We start from the raw sequence: 17,634 nt of genomic DNA on the forward strand, positions 1-17,634 counted from the left end.
GACTACTTGTTCAGTATGGAGTAGTAGGATGCTTGGGACTACTTGTTCAGTATGGAGTAGTAGGATGCTTGGGACTACTTGTTCAGTATGGAGTGTGTGAGGGGAGTGTGTGAACATGTGTGTGATGTCATGCTGTCCTCTGACTCCACTTCTTCCTGTTTCTGTCTTCTAGGAAGCCAGCCCCTCCCACCCGTCAACATGCTCTCCCAGGGATTCGCCGGCATGGGCCTCGCCCCCATCAGAACGCCTACAACTCCCATGATGCACCCCGGTGCTGGCATGGGCATGGGCATGGCCCCCAGTCAGGGCATGATGGGAATGGGCATGAACATGGGCGCCATGCCCCAGGCTAACATGACCATGGGGATGGGCATGCCTGGTGCTATGGGAGTGGGGATGCCAGCCATGTCTATGGGCTCTGGCATGGTACAGCAGCAGCCCAAGCCAGGATTGGATGCCTTCGCGGATTTCGGCAACTTCAGGAAGTGAGGGAAGAGGAGGTGAAGTGAAAGAGAGGGCTGTTTCTATTTTACTCTCTATCCAACCGCCTGTCCTTGAAGGATTGTAAAGAGCTGCAAACAAAGAGTACTTGAATGTTGTCAAATATCAAATACTGACTGCCACCCCTCCATTTCCTGTTTCTTTCCTTTTTTAAGTGACGTTTAGAGATATGAATATACATGAATGTATGTATGTTTTAGTCAGTTGGAACTTGCAATCAAGTACCTTTTTTAGAGGGTATTCAGTACAGTAATGGTTGTGTGCTGTTCGGGTTTGAATCGGAGAGGGAGAACAACTAAGGGAGAGAGTGTGAGAGAGCGAAAAACACTGTAACAGAATGATGCTGAAACTCTGATTTTTCACTTTAAAATGTATGCCAAACAAAAACCAACGATTGCAAAGTTAAACAACCCATACAATTATCTGCACAAGGACGACTTTTAAACTTGTATGGTTTGTTTAACTTTGCAAGAATTGTTTTTTGTTTGAATTACATTTTAAAGCATCATTCTGTTACCATGGAATTGTCTATATGAATCTTCAAGCGAATGTCACTGGGGGATTTGCTTTACTTAACCAATTAAATGTCCAGAGTAGCAAAAATAGTTTTATATGATAATCCCACCCCAATAACTCCCCATCCATCTCTTTTAGTGTCAGGTTACCTCGACCTGTCCCTTCCCTACAACTGTAAATATTACTTTGGTGTGACAGACAAATAAGTTATTGAGTACATGATTATGATATGATGAGGTGTGTGTCGATTGGACGGAATCAGATGTCAATCAAGACGTTGCTATGGCAAGCTACATTGCCATGGAGTCGGCCTTTAATACTTACTTTATATAACAGCGTTCCACACTCCATATGTGGAATTTCTGTTCAATATTAGATTTAACAAATCAATCAATTGTATATTGATCGATGGATTTAATACGTGAATGAATGAGAAATGATTGAAAGCTGTTAAATGAAGAAGCTGTTGTGATCTCCTTTGTGGCCTTTCTTATGGGTATATATTTTTTAAAGAAATATACTATTTTTCCTTTCATCCAAATAAGATAATCAGTAGATCTAGGAGCAACCTCATGGTGGGTTGTGTTCTTTAAGTACTGCACATCGTGCCTGTAAGACAGAGGCCTTTTTCCTTCATTATAACTTACAGGAGACAGACGGAGACGATACAACTATAGTGTTCATGACAGTTACTGTTAGGAGTCTACAGCACAGTATGCATGTGTGGTTCTTACCGCTCCCTCTGTCCCCTGGGAGCCCCTGGGAGCCTCTGGGAGCCTCTGGGAGCCCCTGGGAGCCTCTGGGAGCCCCTGGGAGCCTCTGGGAGCCTCTGGGAGCCCCTGGGAGCCTCTGGGAGCCTCTGGGAGCCCCTGGGAGCCTCTGGGAGCCCCTGGGAGCCTCTGGGAGCCTCTGGGAGCCTCCGGGAGCCCCTGGGAGCCTCCGGGAGCCTCTGGGAGCCTCCGGGAGCCCCTGGGAGCCTCCGGGAGCCTCTGGGAGCCTCTGGGAGTAGGGGGACGTTGCCCCTAGACGCTGATCTTGGGTCAGTTTTGCATTTCCCTCCACTGATGGTTGGGATTGGGATTGGGATTGGGATTGGGATTGGGATTGGGATTGGGATTGGGGGAGGGGAAGCTGATCCTTAGATGTGTACTTGGGGGAAACTTCACCCCGGAGTGTATCTCTGAAGGAGAGGTTTCTCAGACAGTCCAGGTCTAGGAGAGGATTTCTCAATTTTGTATTTTTTTTTGGGGGGTAGCATCCCATATTGCACCCTATTCACTTTATAGTGCACTGCTTTTGACCAGGGCCCATAGGACTAGTAGTGCACTATATAGGAAATGGGTGCAATTTGGGATGCACACTGTGTGTACATGTTGAAGTCAGGACGACCATCTCTACTAGGTCAGTGAGTACCTCACATGTACACTAGACTCCTTTGTCTCAGAGCTATGTCCTCTTCCAGGAGTTAGGGTCAAATCCATTTCAATTCTGGAAGTGCTTTTCAATGAGGAAAATGTTGAATTTGGTTTACTTTCTAAATTGACTGAAATTGAAATGGAATTGACCCCAACCCTGCACAGATATATACACACACACACACACACACACACACACAGTAGCCTTCTGTCTGAGCTGAGGCATTATCTGTTCGAAATGACCAAAATGTAGCGCCTCTTGTTTGTTTTTTCTAAGAGATGATATCCTTAGGGGGTTGTGTTTATTCTTTCGCTGGTATTTTTTCTTCTTCTACTTATTACAATTGTTCTGAGATCTTCTGTAATGTGGGATTGTTACAGAAATAAAAACACTAGTTTATGCAAATGTATAAAAGGAAAAAGCGACGCATCACCAACGAAAGGAGCCTTAAGAAAACAGTTTATTTTTGTTTGATTTGATTTGTCCCATCGTGATCCTTTTTATCTAGACCATTAAAACAGTTGATTACAGTTTGCTAATGAAGTGTGTTTATTTCACTTAAAAGACCAACTTAGTTGATACTTTATTGGAGTAGACGTGCCCATGGAACCTGCTGAAAGCCACACACACAGTGCAGCCCTACAGACACACAGCCATCTGGCCAGTGCAGCCCTACAGACACACAGCCATCTGGCCAGTGCAGCCCTACAGACACACAGCCATCTGGCCAGTGCAGCCCTACAGACACACAGCCATCTGGCCAGTGCATCCCTACAGACACACAGCCATCTGGCCAGTGCAGCCCTACAGACACACACAGCCATCTGGCCAGTGCAGCCCTACAGACACACACAGCCATCTGGCCAGTGCATCCCTACAGACACACAGCCATCTGGCCAGTGCAGCCCTACAGACACACAGCCATCTGGCCAGTGCATCGGTATGCAAGCATGTGAAGGACCTTGGCTTGGGAATGAATAGATCAGATTCTGAGGTATACAGAGAGTAAGTAAACCCAGGTACTGTAGGACAATGGCTTGTCTCAGACAATGTTTGATCAATTAACAGATACTGTGCAACGGCTCCAAGATATTACGGAAAATGTGGAAATGAAGGTTTATTGTCCTTCAGTAACCGCTCTCTAGTTTAAAGACAGAAAGCAGCAGCGACACAAAACCAATGACATGCAGTTAAATCATGCTTTCTCTGTCTAATGTGGCCATTAAAGAATAAAACACAATCCGAAATGTCTAGACAAATAAGAGTTGCTGCTTATTGCCGTCTGCAATCTCAAGCTTCCCCGTCTCCATTATTCATAACACACATATGTGGTCTTCTGAGACCAGACCACGCTGCTGTTTCTGCTCTAGCTGACGAGAGAAAATCAAGATAATGGGACAAATAGTAGGCTTTCCTCTTTTCAGTGGCAATATGCCTCATATGTTATCTGGAGTTGGAAGTTGGCAGGCCAGGCATAGCATGGATGACATTTATATGGGTTTTCTGCATTGATGCAGTTGTGTTTGAGATTATAATCTGCATATTTATAAAGAAAAATGTAACAACATTTATTGGGTTAGGCTACTTTTATATTCTTACATTATTTTGATCCTCACTGGATCAGGATAAATTGAAATTAAAGTAGAGAAATTCCCATTTCTCTTTACAGTTCTGTCATATTAATTATTTACATACATCATCGTTTTTTCATTTCAAATGACTCAGTGAGGTGTCTTAGAATGAGTATACTGCCCTCTGGTGGTTATTTACAGTGGTGCACTCCATGCCTGCATTTCAATACTGTGCTTCATATTTCATATGACCCAGAGGCAAAGACCAGATGAGAAAGGACAGACAAGGGAAGAGAGCTTGGTAATTCATGTTTTATTTCTAATTCATTTCTGTCTGCGTAAAGCAGAGAACACATATCAATATGATATACAGTAGCAGGGAGACTTCATGGTTCACTACTAGTTGGTCTAACCCAGTGTAGATACTGTAGTAGGTCAGTCTTGGTAAAGCTTCAGCGTGTTGGATCTTCAGGTCAAGTAACTTTCCTGGAGGGTTGCCACTAGCCCGGGTGCCAGTCTGTCTGCTTCTGCTTATGTTTGGCATGGAAACTCCATTAGGAGTTGGCAAGAGAGCAGGAACAGACTGCCTTCCCGTTCCATGCTAGGTTGCCACGCCTGCTGGCTAAAATACACAATAGGTTCAGAGTGGTTGTAGGTTGACTAGAAGCACGTTCTCTCCCCGTATGAAGAGCTGGTTGACGTGGCGTGTGTGAACCCTCCCGTAGGGCTGGGGCACTTGTTTCTTCTGGGAACCTCTTCTCTGGGGCCCCTCGGCCCCTGACTCCTGACCTTTAACATCTGACCCCTGGGTCTTACCTGTGGCCCCTGGGGCTCCGGCGTCATCAGCCACTGGGGGCCCCACTGTGGCCCTCGCAAGTCGGGGATCCACTGCCCTAGGGTCCCCTCTCCTCCTGGGGTCCCCTCGTCTGTTGTCTCTGGTTTGAGTCTGGAGGGTCTGGGTCACAGGTGGGGGCTGGAGGGGTTCAGCTTTCCTCTTGTCTATCTGCTTCTTCTTCTCACATTCTCTCAGCGCCGCACTCTCCTGGACTTTCAGCTTGTCAAAGAGCTACGGAAGGAGAGGGGGGACAAACAGGTTAAAAGATAGCTAATGAGTTTGTTTTTGATTGCAGAGAATGATAATGGCTGTACCTTTTTTAGTGAGTGGCACATGATCTGGATATGTCATAGTCTGCATCCAAAACAACACCCTATTCTCTGGAATGCACCACTAGGCTAGAGGATCAGAGCCCTTCGGTGGCAGCCAGACCTACCCGTGTGACAGTGAGGGCCTTCTCGTGGTAGAGAGCTTCACCCAGCAGAGGTTCCCTGTAGGTCTCATCTACATCTACCATCGCCTGGCAGGGAGCGAGAGAGGAGAGGGAATAGAGGGTGAGAGGAAAGAGTGAGAGAGAGGACAGCGATGTGTAAGGTTATGTGCATCAAACTACAGTCTAGTCTGTCGAGAGGCAGTGAAGGGCATGGGTAAGTGCGAGGGAAGGGGATGGAAGGAGGGTAAGGGTGAGGGAAGGGGGTGAGCTCTCACCATGTTCCAGAACTTGTCGAAGGCCACTATGAAGCCAGAACACACTCCACGGAGCCCCTTAAAGGTTCTGATGTGAACTTTCACCCTGATCCTCTCCTCCACGCAGCGGTGCAGCTCCCCCAGAGGACTTCCTGTATGGACTGTATAAACAGGAAGTAGACATGAAATAGAATTCACCTGGCTGTCAATCACAAGTTTGACATCAATAATGCCCCACATATCAATGAAGAGTTTTAATTAGCATATATGTGGCAATATGAGACAATGGTCATATAAGTAAAGTATGAATGAAAGAGGTCATGTTTTGATCTGACACCACACCACCACCAAAAACGAAATGATTCAAAGCAGGACTACAATAGCTAGAAATAATTAACGACATACGAGGCATCCTGGTCAGGACATTCTTGGCAGCCTTCTGCATTCTACAACGCCGGGCAGTGCTGCTGGTCCCCTCTTCTCCACCGTCTCCCTCTGTCGGGTTGTTCACCATCATCCTCTTCAGTTTCTCTATCCTCTCCGGATCCGCTAAACCTTTCCTGGCTTTCCTCTGTTTTTTCTCCACGTTCTCCGGCTTGGCGCGGCCCCGGCCCCCCTTCAGAAAGCTCTCATACTCGGCTATATTGTTGAAGCACTTCACGTTAGGGTATGGAAGAGGCACTGTAGGGGAATAGAGCGCCAGGAGTGGATCAAATTTATCGGAGGTGACGTCCAACTTTGCCACGATATCATCTTCTTCTGCTGCCGTATGTTCGGTTGCATCTGAAGCACATGCACTTGTTGATTCTCTCTCTTTCTTTTCTGATTCTGGACATTTTTGTTGTTTATCTCCTCTTCTTTCCCTCTCCTCCATGTTTGAAACAACCTCAGACATACACGACGCTAAGAATCATGGGAAACTTAGTCTTCTTCCGCTGCATTTCTCGATTTTCACCAGGAGAGGGCGCTGAAGTACCATGCAGCAGATTTGAGGCAGGTGCAACAAAATTACATATTAGTTGTCTGTAATCTTTGTTTTTATTGTTTTTTAAAGGGAATTATGTCCAGGAACCCAACTAAAAGACAATCAACAACTACAACAAAAACCATTTCTGTTCGTTAGTTGTTGTTGGGTTTTATTTATTTTTATTTTTTGTGAGATCGCAGGTGAGATTCTAGATTAGATTCTATCCCGGAACTGAAATACGCAGTATTTGTTCTAGTAGGACCTATTTGGTGGACGGCATGTGTTACAACCACTGGTGAAAATAACGTGTGTGCTGTCCTTTGCCAGCTACGTTCTCACAATAAAATAAAAATACAAACTTAAAGCATTGCCTCGACAATAGCATCACATACATTGGTTCAACTAAAGTAAACTAAGTTGTATCATTGTTTTAAGGAAGTATTCATCATGAACCGAAGATGATGCCAACCATTTGTAAGTAGCTAAGCTAGTTAGCCTGTCAGCCTGGTCTCATAGACTAAACATAACATAGTAAATGTAAATCAGGGATGATCAATTTAATATTATATGTTCGGTTTGGTATGGTTACATAAGACAGAAACCTACTTAAGGCAAAAACGAAAGGAGGTTGGTTGGTCGGGGTGGATGGGTGGCAACCAAAATATTCCGCGTTCGAATCTCATAATGGATCATTTTAGCTAATTAGCAACTTTACACCTACCTACTACTTTTAACTACTTAGCATGTTAGCTAACCCTTTAACCATACTTTAACCCCTAGTCTTGCTAATGTTAGCCAGCTAGATAACGTTAGCCTCCTAGCTAATGTTAGCCACAACAAATTGGAATTTGTAACATATATATTTTGCATATTCGTAACATATTGTATCTTTTGCAAATTCGTAGCATATTGTATGAATTGCAATTCGTAACATAGCATACGAATTGTAATGTGTAACATCATACGAAATGGATGATGGACATCCACAAATTAATAAATACCATACAAAACTTTACATCATAGTAAATGGAGTGACTGATTTACATACAGAATAATAAGAAATGCTCAGAGTCTAATATTAAGAAAGCAGAATTTCAGACACGAAGACCACAGCCAACCTTGTGCTACTTGTTCTTCTCCCACAGAACCTACTGCAATTTGATCTGCTCTGTCCTTTCTCACAGAACCCTTATGTTTGGTCCAGTGCCGTGTAGATTACCAGGAGGCTTCAAAACGTGCATCCTCCGACCAGTAGCCAGGGTTTTCACCAGCAGCGCCAGAATGGCCAAGAGCAAGTTCGAGTACGTCCGTAACTTCGAGGCAGATGACACCTGTCTGAAAAACTGTTACATCGTGGTGCGGTTGGATGGGAGGAACTTCCACAAGTAAGTATCTCCAGAGAATAGCTGGGGGTGTATATGCAGTGGCATCCTCTCCTCTCTTCAGCACTGAATGATCTGTGCAGACTGAATATGTGGAGAAAATCGTTACCATACAAGGGAGTTCCTGTAGCATTTCACAGTCAATTGCTTAGTGACCAAGAAGGAAGGGAAGGAGGCATTTTATTATTGAGATGCTCCCTTGAAGTGGACTGGGGGAACGAGAATGAGAAGCCGGGTGACAAATTACCACTAGTGTTAGTAACTGTAGCTCGACCCACTGACTGACTGACTGACTGACTGACCCACTGACTAATTGATCCACTGACTGACCGACCCACTGACTGACTGACCCACTGACTGACTGACTGACTGACCCACTGACTGACTGACTGACTGACCCACTGACTGACTGACCCACTGACTGACTGACCCACTGACTGACTGACCCACTGACTGACTGACCCACTGACTGACTGACCCACTGACTGACTGACCCACTGACTGACTGACTGACCCACTGACTGACTGACCCACTGACTGACTGACCCACTGACTGACTGACCCACTGACTGACTGACTGACCCACTGACTGACTGACTGACTGACCCACCCACTGACTGACTGACCCACTGACTGACTGACCCACTGACTGACTGACCCACCCACTGACTGACTGACCCACTGACTGACTGACTGACTGACCCACCCACTGACTGACTGACCCACTGACTGACTGACCCACTGACTGACTGACCCACTGACTGACTGACTGACCCACTGACTGACTGACCCACTGACTGACCGACCCACTGACTGACTGACCCACTGACTGACTGACCCACTGACTGACCGACCCACTGACTGACTGACCCACTGACTGACTGACTGACCCACTGACTGACTGACCCACTGACTGACTGACCCACTGACTGACTGACCCACTGACTGACTGACTGACCCACTGACTGACTGACCCACTGACTGACTGACCCACTGACTGACTGACCCACTGACTGACCGACCCACTGACTGACTGACCCACTGACTGACTGACCCACTGACCCACTGACTGACTGACCCACTGACTGACCGACCCACTGACTGACTGACCCACTAACTGACTGACCCACTGACTGACTGACTGACTGACCCACTGACTGACTGACCCACTGACTGACTGACCCACTGACTAACTGACCCACTGACTGACTGACCCACTGACTGACTGACTGACTGACCCACTGACTCACTGACTGACCAACTGACTGACTGACCCACTGACTGACTGACCCACTGACTAACTGACCGACCCACCCACCAACTGACTGACCGACTGACCCTGTGTTGCTGTAGGTTTGCAGAGCAGCACAACTTCCTGAAGCCCAACGACGACAGAGCTCTGGGTCTGATGACGCGCAGCGCCAGGTCTGTCATGGAGGACCTGGATGACATCACCATCTCATACGGACAGAGTGACGAGTTCAGCTTCGTCTTCAAGAGGACCTCCAACTGGTTCAAGAGAAGAGCCAGGTAATAACACACATGTACAGAGACACACACACACACCACCACACAGACACTCACAATAAATGTTTATTGCATTTGAGATTATTGCATTACCCCCTTACTTTTCTCATCTCCTCCCTCTCTCATCCCTCTCCTCTACCTGCCCTCCTCCATTCCCCCTCTTCTCCCCCTCCTCCCCCTACAGTAAGCTGATGACCCATGTAGCGTCCCAGTTCTCCTCTTCCTATGTGTTCTACTGGAGGGACTACTTCGGAGACCAGCCCCTCCTCTACCCCCCGGGGTTTGACGGGCGGGTGGTTCTGTATCCTAGCAACCGCAACCTCCGAGACTACATCAGCTGGAGGCAGGCTGACTGTAAGTATACACACACACACATACACACTCCTATCCCCAAATACATTGTCCTGTGTGCGTATGCTTTGATTACAATCAATTTTCTTCCACATTTCTGGATCCCTTTCGTAATCGTGTGTGTGTGCTCTCCAGGTCACGTCAACAACCTGTATAACACAGTGTTTTGGACATTGGTGCAGAAAGGTGGACTCACCACTACACAGGCAGAGGACAGGCTAAAGGTGAGACTTACTCCAGTCAGATTAGCGTAATTACAGGTGTGGGGGTGTGTCACAGTCTTAAAATATCTGCTGTTTTTGAGGTGTGGGATTTTCTAAGGGGCATCTGCTTGTTAGTCATAACTCTTATAATTATTATGATAATAGCTTTAGAATGGATGACTACATCATGTTGTTTACTTTCACTGAAAACTACCTCAGTAGACCTTTCCATATTTATTTGACCAAGACCTTTAGATACAGTGCATTCGGAAAGTATTCAGACCCCTTGACTTTTTCCACATTTTGTTACGTTACAGCCTTATTCTAAAATTGATTAAATAGTTTTTCCCCCTCATCAATCTACACACAATACCCCATAATGACAAAGCAAAAACAGGTTTTTAGACATTTTCGCACATTAAAAAAAATTAAAACGGAAATATCACATTTACATAGGTATTCAGACCATTTACTCAGTACTTTGTTGAAGCACCTTTGGCAGTGATTACAGCCTCAAGTCTTCTTGTGTATGATGCTACAAGCTTGGCACACCTGTATTTGGGGAGTTTCTCCCATTCTTCTCTGCAGATACTCTCAAGCTCTGTCAGGTTGGATGGGGAGCGTCGCTGCACAGCTATTTTCAGGTCTATCCAGAGATATTCAATCATGTTCAAGTCCGGGCTCTGGCTGGGCCACTCAAGAACATTCAGAGACTTGTCCCAAAGTCACTCTTGCATTGTCTTGGCTGTGTGCTTAGGGTCGTTGTCCTGTTGGAAGGTGAACCTTTTCCCCAGTCTGACGCCATGAGCGCTCTGGAGCAGGTTTTCATCAAGGATCTCTCTGTACTTTGCTACGTTCATCTTTCCCGCGATCCTGACTAGTCTCCCAGTCCCTGCCGCTGAAAAACATCCCCACAGCATGATGCTGCCACCACCATGCTTCACCATAGGGATGGTGTCAGGTTTCCTCCAGATGTGACGCTTGGCATTCAGGCCAAAGAGTTCAATCTTGGTTTCATCAGACCAGAGAATCTTGTTTCTCATGGTCTGAGAGTCCTTTAGGTGCCTTTTGGCAAACTCCAAGCAGGCTGTCATGTGCCTTTTACTGAGGAGTGGTTTCCATCTGGCCACTCTACCATAAAGGCCTGATTGGTGGAGTGCTGCAGAGAGGGTTGTCCTTCTAGAAGGTTCTCCCATCTCCACAGAGAAACTCCAGAGCTCTGTCAGAGTGACCATCGGGTTCCCTGACCAAGGCCCTTCTCCCCCAATTGTTCAGTTTGGCCGGGCGGCCAGCTCTAGGAAGAGTCTTGGTGGTTCCAAACTTCTTCCATTTAAGAATGATAGCGGTCACTGTGTTCTTGGGGACCTTCAATGCTGCAGACATTTTTTGGTACCCTTCCCCAGATCTGTGCCTCGACACAATCCTGTCTCAGAGCTCTATGGACAATTCCTTCAACCTCATGGCTTGGTTTTGCTCTGACATGCACTGTCAACTGTGGGACCTTATATAGAAAGATGTGTGCCTTTCTAAAACATGTCCAATCAATTGAATTTACCACAGGTGGACTCCAATCAAGTTGTAGAAACATCTCAAGTATGATCAATGGAAACAGGATGTACCTGAGCTAAATTTCGAGTCTCATAGCAAAGGGTCTGAATACTTATGTAAATAAGGTATTTCTGTTTTTAAAAAAACCTGTTTTCGCTTTGTCATTATGGGGTATTGTGTGTGGATTGATGAGGACATTTTTTCATTTAATCCATTTTAGAATAAGGCTGTAACGTAACAAAATGTGGAAAAAGTCAAGGGGTCTGAATACTTTCCGAATGCACTGTACTTAATCAAATCTCTGTGATGTATGTCTCTCTCTCTCTCTCGCTCGCTCTCTCTCTCTCTCCCAGGGAACTTTGGCAGCAGATAAGAATGAGATCATGTTTTCTGAGTTTGATATCAATTACAACAAGGAGCCTCTGGTCCACAGGAAAGGAACTGCCCTCATCTGGGAGAAGGTGAGTTCTCAGGTTGTCTTTAATGCACCCTATTCCTTATATATAGCCTCTTGTCAGAAGTAGTGCACTATATAGAGAATTGGATGCCATTTCATATACATTCATATAAATACTTCCAGGCTTGTGTGTGAGGGCGGTAAGTAGCGTAGCGATTAAGAGCGTTGGGGCAGTAACCAAAATGTTGCTGGTTCGAATCCCCAAGATGACTAGCTGAAAAATCTGTCGATGTGCCCTTGAGCAAGGCACTTAACCCTAATTGCTCCTGGGTCACCATCAATAATGGCTGATCCCTGGCCGTGACCCCCCCCTCTCCAAGGGTGTCTGGGGGAGTGGGATATGGGAAAAAAGAATAAAAAAATCCAACTCGGGTGTATATTACATGTGTGAAATAGGACAAATGTAAGCACCCACCTAATTATTCTTATTTATTATGATGGTTAACCCCATCCTTTGCTTCTCTCTCTCTCAAACTCTCTACCCCCTTCCCTCTGTCCCAGCTGGAAGAAACAGTGACCAAGAGTGTGAAGCTCCCCAACGAGGCGGAGGAGGAGGTGCTAGTGACACGCACCAGGAGGCGTGTCAGTGCCCACCACTGTGACGTCATAGGGGACCAGTTCTGGGAGGAACACCCCAACATTCTAGAAGACGACAACTGCTGAGCTGACGGGGAAACATAACTTTTCCTAGTGGAGCAGAAAACAGCACAGACACTGGCCCTCTGTGGATAACGTTGAGTTCGTCGTACTCCCAAATGCTCCTGCTGTGGGATGGAGAGGGTTGAGAGCTGTTATGGACTCTGTATGGACAGATACTGTTAATCACTAACTCTTGATTGGAACAAACTGTTGGCGGTGGCAGTAAAACAAGGTCTTTCATAACTCAAAACACCATCATGCTCTTTGCTCATGTACTGTATTCAAATATTTTACTGTGATTAAATACGGTCTGTCTTTTTATGTCTGGAACCATTAAACCAAGAGAGTACTGTTGATTATTTACATTTCCATTTTAGTCATTTAGCAGACGCTCTTATCCAGAGCGACTTGATTATGTTTTGCCGGCAGTGATGCTGGCATATTATATCATCCTAATAAACTAGTAGGCTTACTGTTGGGCGTGTGGGCATGTGCCAGTTAACCACAGAGAGATCTGCTTGTCCCATCTGTCTGGTCATCTCTCTCTCTGTTTCTCTCTATATATATATATTTCCATCTGTTTTTGGTCTTAAGCTTCCTTGTGGGTGTGAGCTGAATATCAAATCTCACCATTTAAATTCACAAAGGACAATTCTGTAGTCTTTGAAAATTAATGTTTCATCCTGTGTCTCCTTGAGGTTTGATATGTCCCAGCAGGTTTGATGTCCCATGGAAATCAACAGATGTCCAATAAATGACTTTGGTGTTTTGGTGCCAGAGTTCCTTTTAGAGGACAGAGATGAGAATAGGACACTCTGGGGATGGTCTGTCTGCCGCTGCATACTAGACACTTCTGATATTAACACACATACTAGACACTTCTAATATTAACACACATACTAGACACTTCTAATATTAACACACACACTAGACACTTCTAATATTAACACACACACTAGACACTTCTAATATTAACACACACACTAGACACTTCTAATATTAACACACATACTAGACACTTCTTATATTAACACACATACTAGACACTTCTAATATTAACACACACACTAGACACTTCTAATATTAACACACATACTAGACACTTCTGATATTAACACACATACTAGACACTTCTTATATTAACACACACTCAGATTGCCCTCCGCTACAATCCCTTCCCAGAGATGTTGTCAACCCCAGCATGGTCATGGCATGCTGTACTGTACACCACCTGCCCCTCTGCCCAGAAACCACCTGTGCTGACAATAACTATCACCCCTGGTTGCCACAGCCCTACGGACCCTGGTCAAAAGCAGCGCACCAGTGTTGTAGTACTCGGTCTCCAGACCACATATAGAATGTCTCGATCTTGTCTCGGTGTCAGGTACATTTTTACTCGGTCTTGACTCTGTCTCGGACAGTGAGGACTCGTAATTTCTTCCCGAGACCAGCTGAGACCAGTGGAGTAAAACACGCATAATTATCAGCTTCCATTCAGTCAGCGATAAAAGCACTTAGCCAGGCAAAATATATACACTCCTTTTTGAAACATTAATACCTTATGGCCTATTGAAACCTGGTATTCCTACTTTACTCGTAGCATTACTGTCCTTTACTTTCACTGAAAAATATCCTCAAACTTTTTCTGAATTTCCTTGACTAGCTGGTAGGGAAGAGTGGGGGAAATTGTTGGAAAGTTGCGCACTCACTATTAGTAAAGGGGAGAAAGATTGAAATTGTAACAGTCTTTATATCTATTATAGACATGTCTGCACAGTGTGAACCTTTTGGACCTAGGCCTTGCAGGTATACGCCCTATATCGAAGATAGCCCTATTTGGTAAAAGACCAAGTCCATATTATGGCAAGAACAGCTCAAATAAGCAAAGAGAAATGACAGTCCATCATTACTTTAAGACATGAAGGTCAGTCAATACGGAACATTTCAAGAACTTTGAAAGTTTCTTCAAGTGCAGTCGCAAAAACCATCAAGCGCTATGATGAAACTGGCTCTCATGAGGACCGCCACAGGAATGGAAGAGCCAGAGTTACCTCTGCTGCAGAGGATAAATTCATTAGAGTTACCAGCCTCAGAAATTGCTGCCCAAATAAATGCTTCACAGAGTTCAAGTAACAGACCCATCTCAACATCAAAGGAGAGACTTGCTTGGGCCAAGAAACACGAGCAATGGACATTAGACCGGTGAAAATCTGTCCTTTGGTCTGGAGTCCAAATTTGAGATTTTTGGTTCCAACCACCGTGTCTTTGTGAGACACGGTGTGGGTGAACGGATGATCTCTGTATGTGTATTTCCCACTGTGAAGCATGGAGGAGGAGGTGTTATGGTGTGGGGGTGCTTTGCTGGTGACACTGTCTGTGATTTATTTAGAATTCAAGGCACACTTACCCAGCATGGCTACCACAGCATTCTGCAGCGATATGCCATCCCATCTGGTTTGGGCTTAGTGGGACTATCATTTGTGTTTCAACAGGACAATGACCCAACACACCTCCAGGCTGTGTAAGGGCTATTTTACCAAGAAGGAGAGTGATGGAGTGCTGCATCAGATGACCTGGCCTCCACAATCCCCCGACCTCAACCAAATTGAGATGGTTTGGGATGAGTCGGACGGCAGAGTGAAGGAAAAGCAGCCAACAAGTCCTCAGCATATATGGGAACTCCATCAAGACTGTTGGAAAAGCATTCCAGGTGAAGCTGGTTGAGAGAATGCCAAGAGTGTGCAAAGCTGTCATCAAGGCAAAGGGTGGCTATTTGAAGAATCTCAAATATAAAACATATTTTGATTTGTTTAACACTTTTTGGTTACTACATGATTCCATATGTGTTATTTCATAGTTTTGATGTCTTCACTATCATTCTACAATGTAGAAAATAGCCAAAATAAAGAAAAACCCTTGAATGAGTAGGTGTTCTAAAACCTTTGACCGGTAGTGTATATAAAATATATATTTTTTAATATTTTCCTTTATTATTTTTCCCTAACCCTACCACCCCTCCCCTAATTGGAGTAAACTAATGGACAACAACACTTAGGCTTCTACTTCCAGCTTATACATACTATATACATTTTACGGACACAGTATATTTTATAATAGTTATCTTTTGTTTGTTTTTAGTCCCATCCTTCAGCTCCACTCAACCCCTCCCATCTATCTCTGCCATATATTTTTCAACTGTGCTGTGATGTTTCACAAAAGTTCAGAACCTTTCTATTCTCATAGTTTCTACAGTGGTCCCCTGTAGCTCAGTTGGTAGAGCATGGTGCTTGCAACGTCAGGGTTGTGGGTTCGTTTCCCACGGGGGGCCAGTATGAAAAATGTATGCACTCACTAACTGTATGTTGATCTGGACAAGAGCGTCTGCTAAAAATGTCCTTAGTCTTGGTTAGGAGGCTATTTGCGATGTGCAATCCAGTCATTGTTTGCATTAACATTTCTAAAGGCTTTTCCAAAAAACCTTCACAATTAAATGTTGACTGCAATGTAGGCCTTTCTGACAGAATGATATAATGCTGATTTGTATCTATGGGGAGTGCAATTGTTTTGCTCAATTGAATTACAGGGCAACTACACCCTCCAAAAATATTTTATTTTCTCCAGACCTAAAAAATGGTCTCCTATGTGGTTTAAGCATTGTTGTGGAATTAGAACATCAATTGTTTTATATATTTTTTGTGATTCTGAGGGAGAAAATCTGAAAAATCTATAGGAAAACATAGGATTTTTCACACAGGGCACCTTTCCTTAACACAGGACCCACTTCTCCAGGCACCACTACACCACTGCATAGGGCCGATGGAAAGACAGCAGTCCATTCATTCTGACATAATAAGCCAGTAGGTCCCAATCATAAGAATACAAAAACACAACCATTAAGCCTTTTCTAATCAAAATTTACAACTGTTACTTCCCATTGCAAAAAAACATTTCACGTTTAGCACACAAAGTAACCTGTGATCTGAAGTTTAAATGCAACAATGTTTCACACACATCAGTTATTTTAACTTCTTGTTGAAAGCTATTCTTGAAACAACATCCTCTTTGATAACACCTGCAGCCGCTGCAAACTAGCCTACAACAAAAGTTAGCTAGCTTGACCGTGGGAAAACTACTGCTAGCTATTGCACAGTGACCTGTTGGCCTTCAACCTGTTGGCCATTACAAGTCAATGTGATCGGTTGATTCCACTGTCACTCCAAAATGTTGCCCTAATACAGTTGAATGGCAGATGCCTTCTATCAAGCTTCTGATGGCCTAGCCAATGGCTGATTTAGCTAGCTAGATTTATCTCCCAGGAGACCACCAAAGACAAATTCTGATTGGATGTTTTTTTCTCTTCAGCATTAACCTTTTCTTTTCTAACTAAAACTGAAGAGATTAAATCAGAACATCATTGAAAATAATAATATCATTATTATTATTTTGCTATAAATCCTTAGCCTTTCTCTGAAAGCATAGAAGGCCCTCATTGTTCCCCACTGTGTTTGAGTTAGTAAACGTGTAGAGTGGCTCTATTTGCCTTCCGCATGCATTTTTTTTCACCATTCTGAATGTCTAAATAATCCATATGTTCTTCTGAAATATGAACACAGAAATACTGGAAATGTTGAACTCTTATTATGGTAACGATTTGACAAAATTACAGTCATGGTCTTGAATTGGACTCGCATTTTTCTGGTCTCGGTCTTGACTCGGTCTCGCCCCCCTCCTCCGGTCTTGGTCTTGAATCGGTCTCGCTTTAGGTGGTCTCGACCACAACACTGCAGTGCACTATATAGGAAATAGGGTTTCTTTAGGACAGAGCCTAAGCTGTATTACTGAATTAATCTTTAGTAGAAATAACATACTGCAGAATTTTTTGAAAAATAGAATAGAATGTATTATTTTTTGTAGGCTAACGCATAAGTGTTATGGCTATCACAAAACAATATCTAGTCTTCTAACGTTTTCAAAACCGATAGGCTCACAGAAATCGTTGGAGCGTCTCATGTCGCGTGGCCTATAGGGGTAAAG

The 17,634-nt window shown here is 44.5% G+C and overlaps 3 protein-coding genes across 4 annotated transcripts in view; 2 read left to right on the forward strand and 1 right to left on the reverse strand.

Moving 5' to 3' along the window:
- Positions 1 to 1,493, forward strand: part of LOC121532930 (clathrin interactor 1) — a 41,670-nt gene extending 40,177 nt beyond the window's left edge. The window contains exon 12 of the mRNA XM_041838719.2: positions 173 to 1,493. Within this exon, the coding sequence (XP_041694653.2) occupies positions 173 to 489 (317 nt within the window). The 3' untranslated portion in view covers positions 490 to 1,493. The remainder of the gene's footprint in view (positions 1 to 172) is intronic.
- A 2,805-nt stretch (positions 1,494 to 4,298) lies between these two features.
- LOC121536735 (U7 snRNA-associated Sm-like protein LSm11) lies at positions 4,299 to 6,451 on the reverse strand. Its single transcript, XM_041844225.2, has 4 exons — positions 5,932 to 6,451; positions 5,548 to 5,687; positions 5,276 to 5,359; positions 4,299 to 5,070 (listed from the first exon to the last, which is right to left on the reverse strand). Exons 1-4 carry the CDS (start codon positions 6,419 to 6,421, stop codon positions 4,645 to 4,647), a joined length of 1,140 nt encoding a protein of 379 aa, XP_041700159.2. The 5' UTR covers positions 6,422 to 6,451; the 3' UTR covers positions 4,299 to 4,644.
- A 319-nt stretch (positions 6,452 to 6,770) lies between these two features.
- thg1l (tRNA-histidine guanylyltransferase 1-like) lies at positions 6,771 to 12,957 on the forward strand. Of its 2 annotated transcripts, none has more exons than XM_041844211.2 (7): positions 6,771 to 6,967; positions 7,639 to 7,878; positions 9,229 to 9,405; positions 9,587 to 9,756; positions 9,889 to 9,977; positions 11,858 to 11,965; positions 12,463 to 12,957. In XM_041844211.2, exons 2-7 carry the CDS (start codon positions 7,685 to 7,687, stop codon positions 12,622 to 12,624), a joined length of 900 nt encoding a protein of 299 aa, XP_041700145.1. In that variant the 5' UTR covers positions 6,771 to 6,967; positions 7,639 to 7,684; the 3' UTR covers positions 12,625 to 12,957. The 2 variants fall into 2 exon arrangements, with proteins under 2 accessions (XP_041700145.1, XP_041700134.1); XM_041844200.2 differs by having other exon boundaries at positions 7,678 to 7,878.
- Positions 12,958 to 17,634: the final 4,677 nt, after the last annotated feature.

Source organism: Coregonus clupeaformis, chromosome 21, assembly GCF_020615455.1.
Source record: "Coregonus clupeaformis isolate EN_2021a chromosome 21, ASM2061545v1, whole genome shotgun sequence".
NCBI classification, from domain to species: Eukaryota; Metazoa; Chordata; class Actinopteri; order Salmoniformes; family Salmonidae; genus Coregonus; species Coregonus clupeaformis.

Excerpts from the sequence above, each read along its gene's own strand:
- LOC121536735 (XM_041844225.2), bottom strand. The coding sequence starts at position 6,421 with ATGTCTGAGGTTGTTTCAAACATGGAGGAGAGGGAAAGAAGAGGAGAT. Across the intron at positions 5,360-5,547 it reads TCGACAAGTTCTGGAACATG|GCGATGGTAGATGTAGATGA; the intron begins GTGAGAGCTCAC and ends GCTCCCTGCCAG. Across the intron at positions 5,071-5,275 it reads AGGCCCTCACTGTCACACGG|CTCTTTGACAAGCTGAAAGT; the intron begins GTAGGTCTGGCT and ends CTCCTTCCGTAG.
- thg1l (XM_041844211.2), top strand. The coding sequence starts at position 7,685 with ATGTTTGGTCCAGTGCCGTGTAGATTACCAGGAGGCTTCAAAACGTGC. Across the intron at positions 7,879-9,228 it reads GATGGGAGGAACTTCCACAA|GTTTGCAGAGCAGCACAACT; the intron begins GTAAGTATCTCC and ends GTGTTGCTGTAG. Across the intron at positions 11,966-12,462 it reads CTGCCCTCATCTGGGAGAAG|CTGGAAGAAACAGTGACCAA; the intron begins GTGAGTTCTCAG and ends CCTCTGTCCCAG.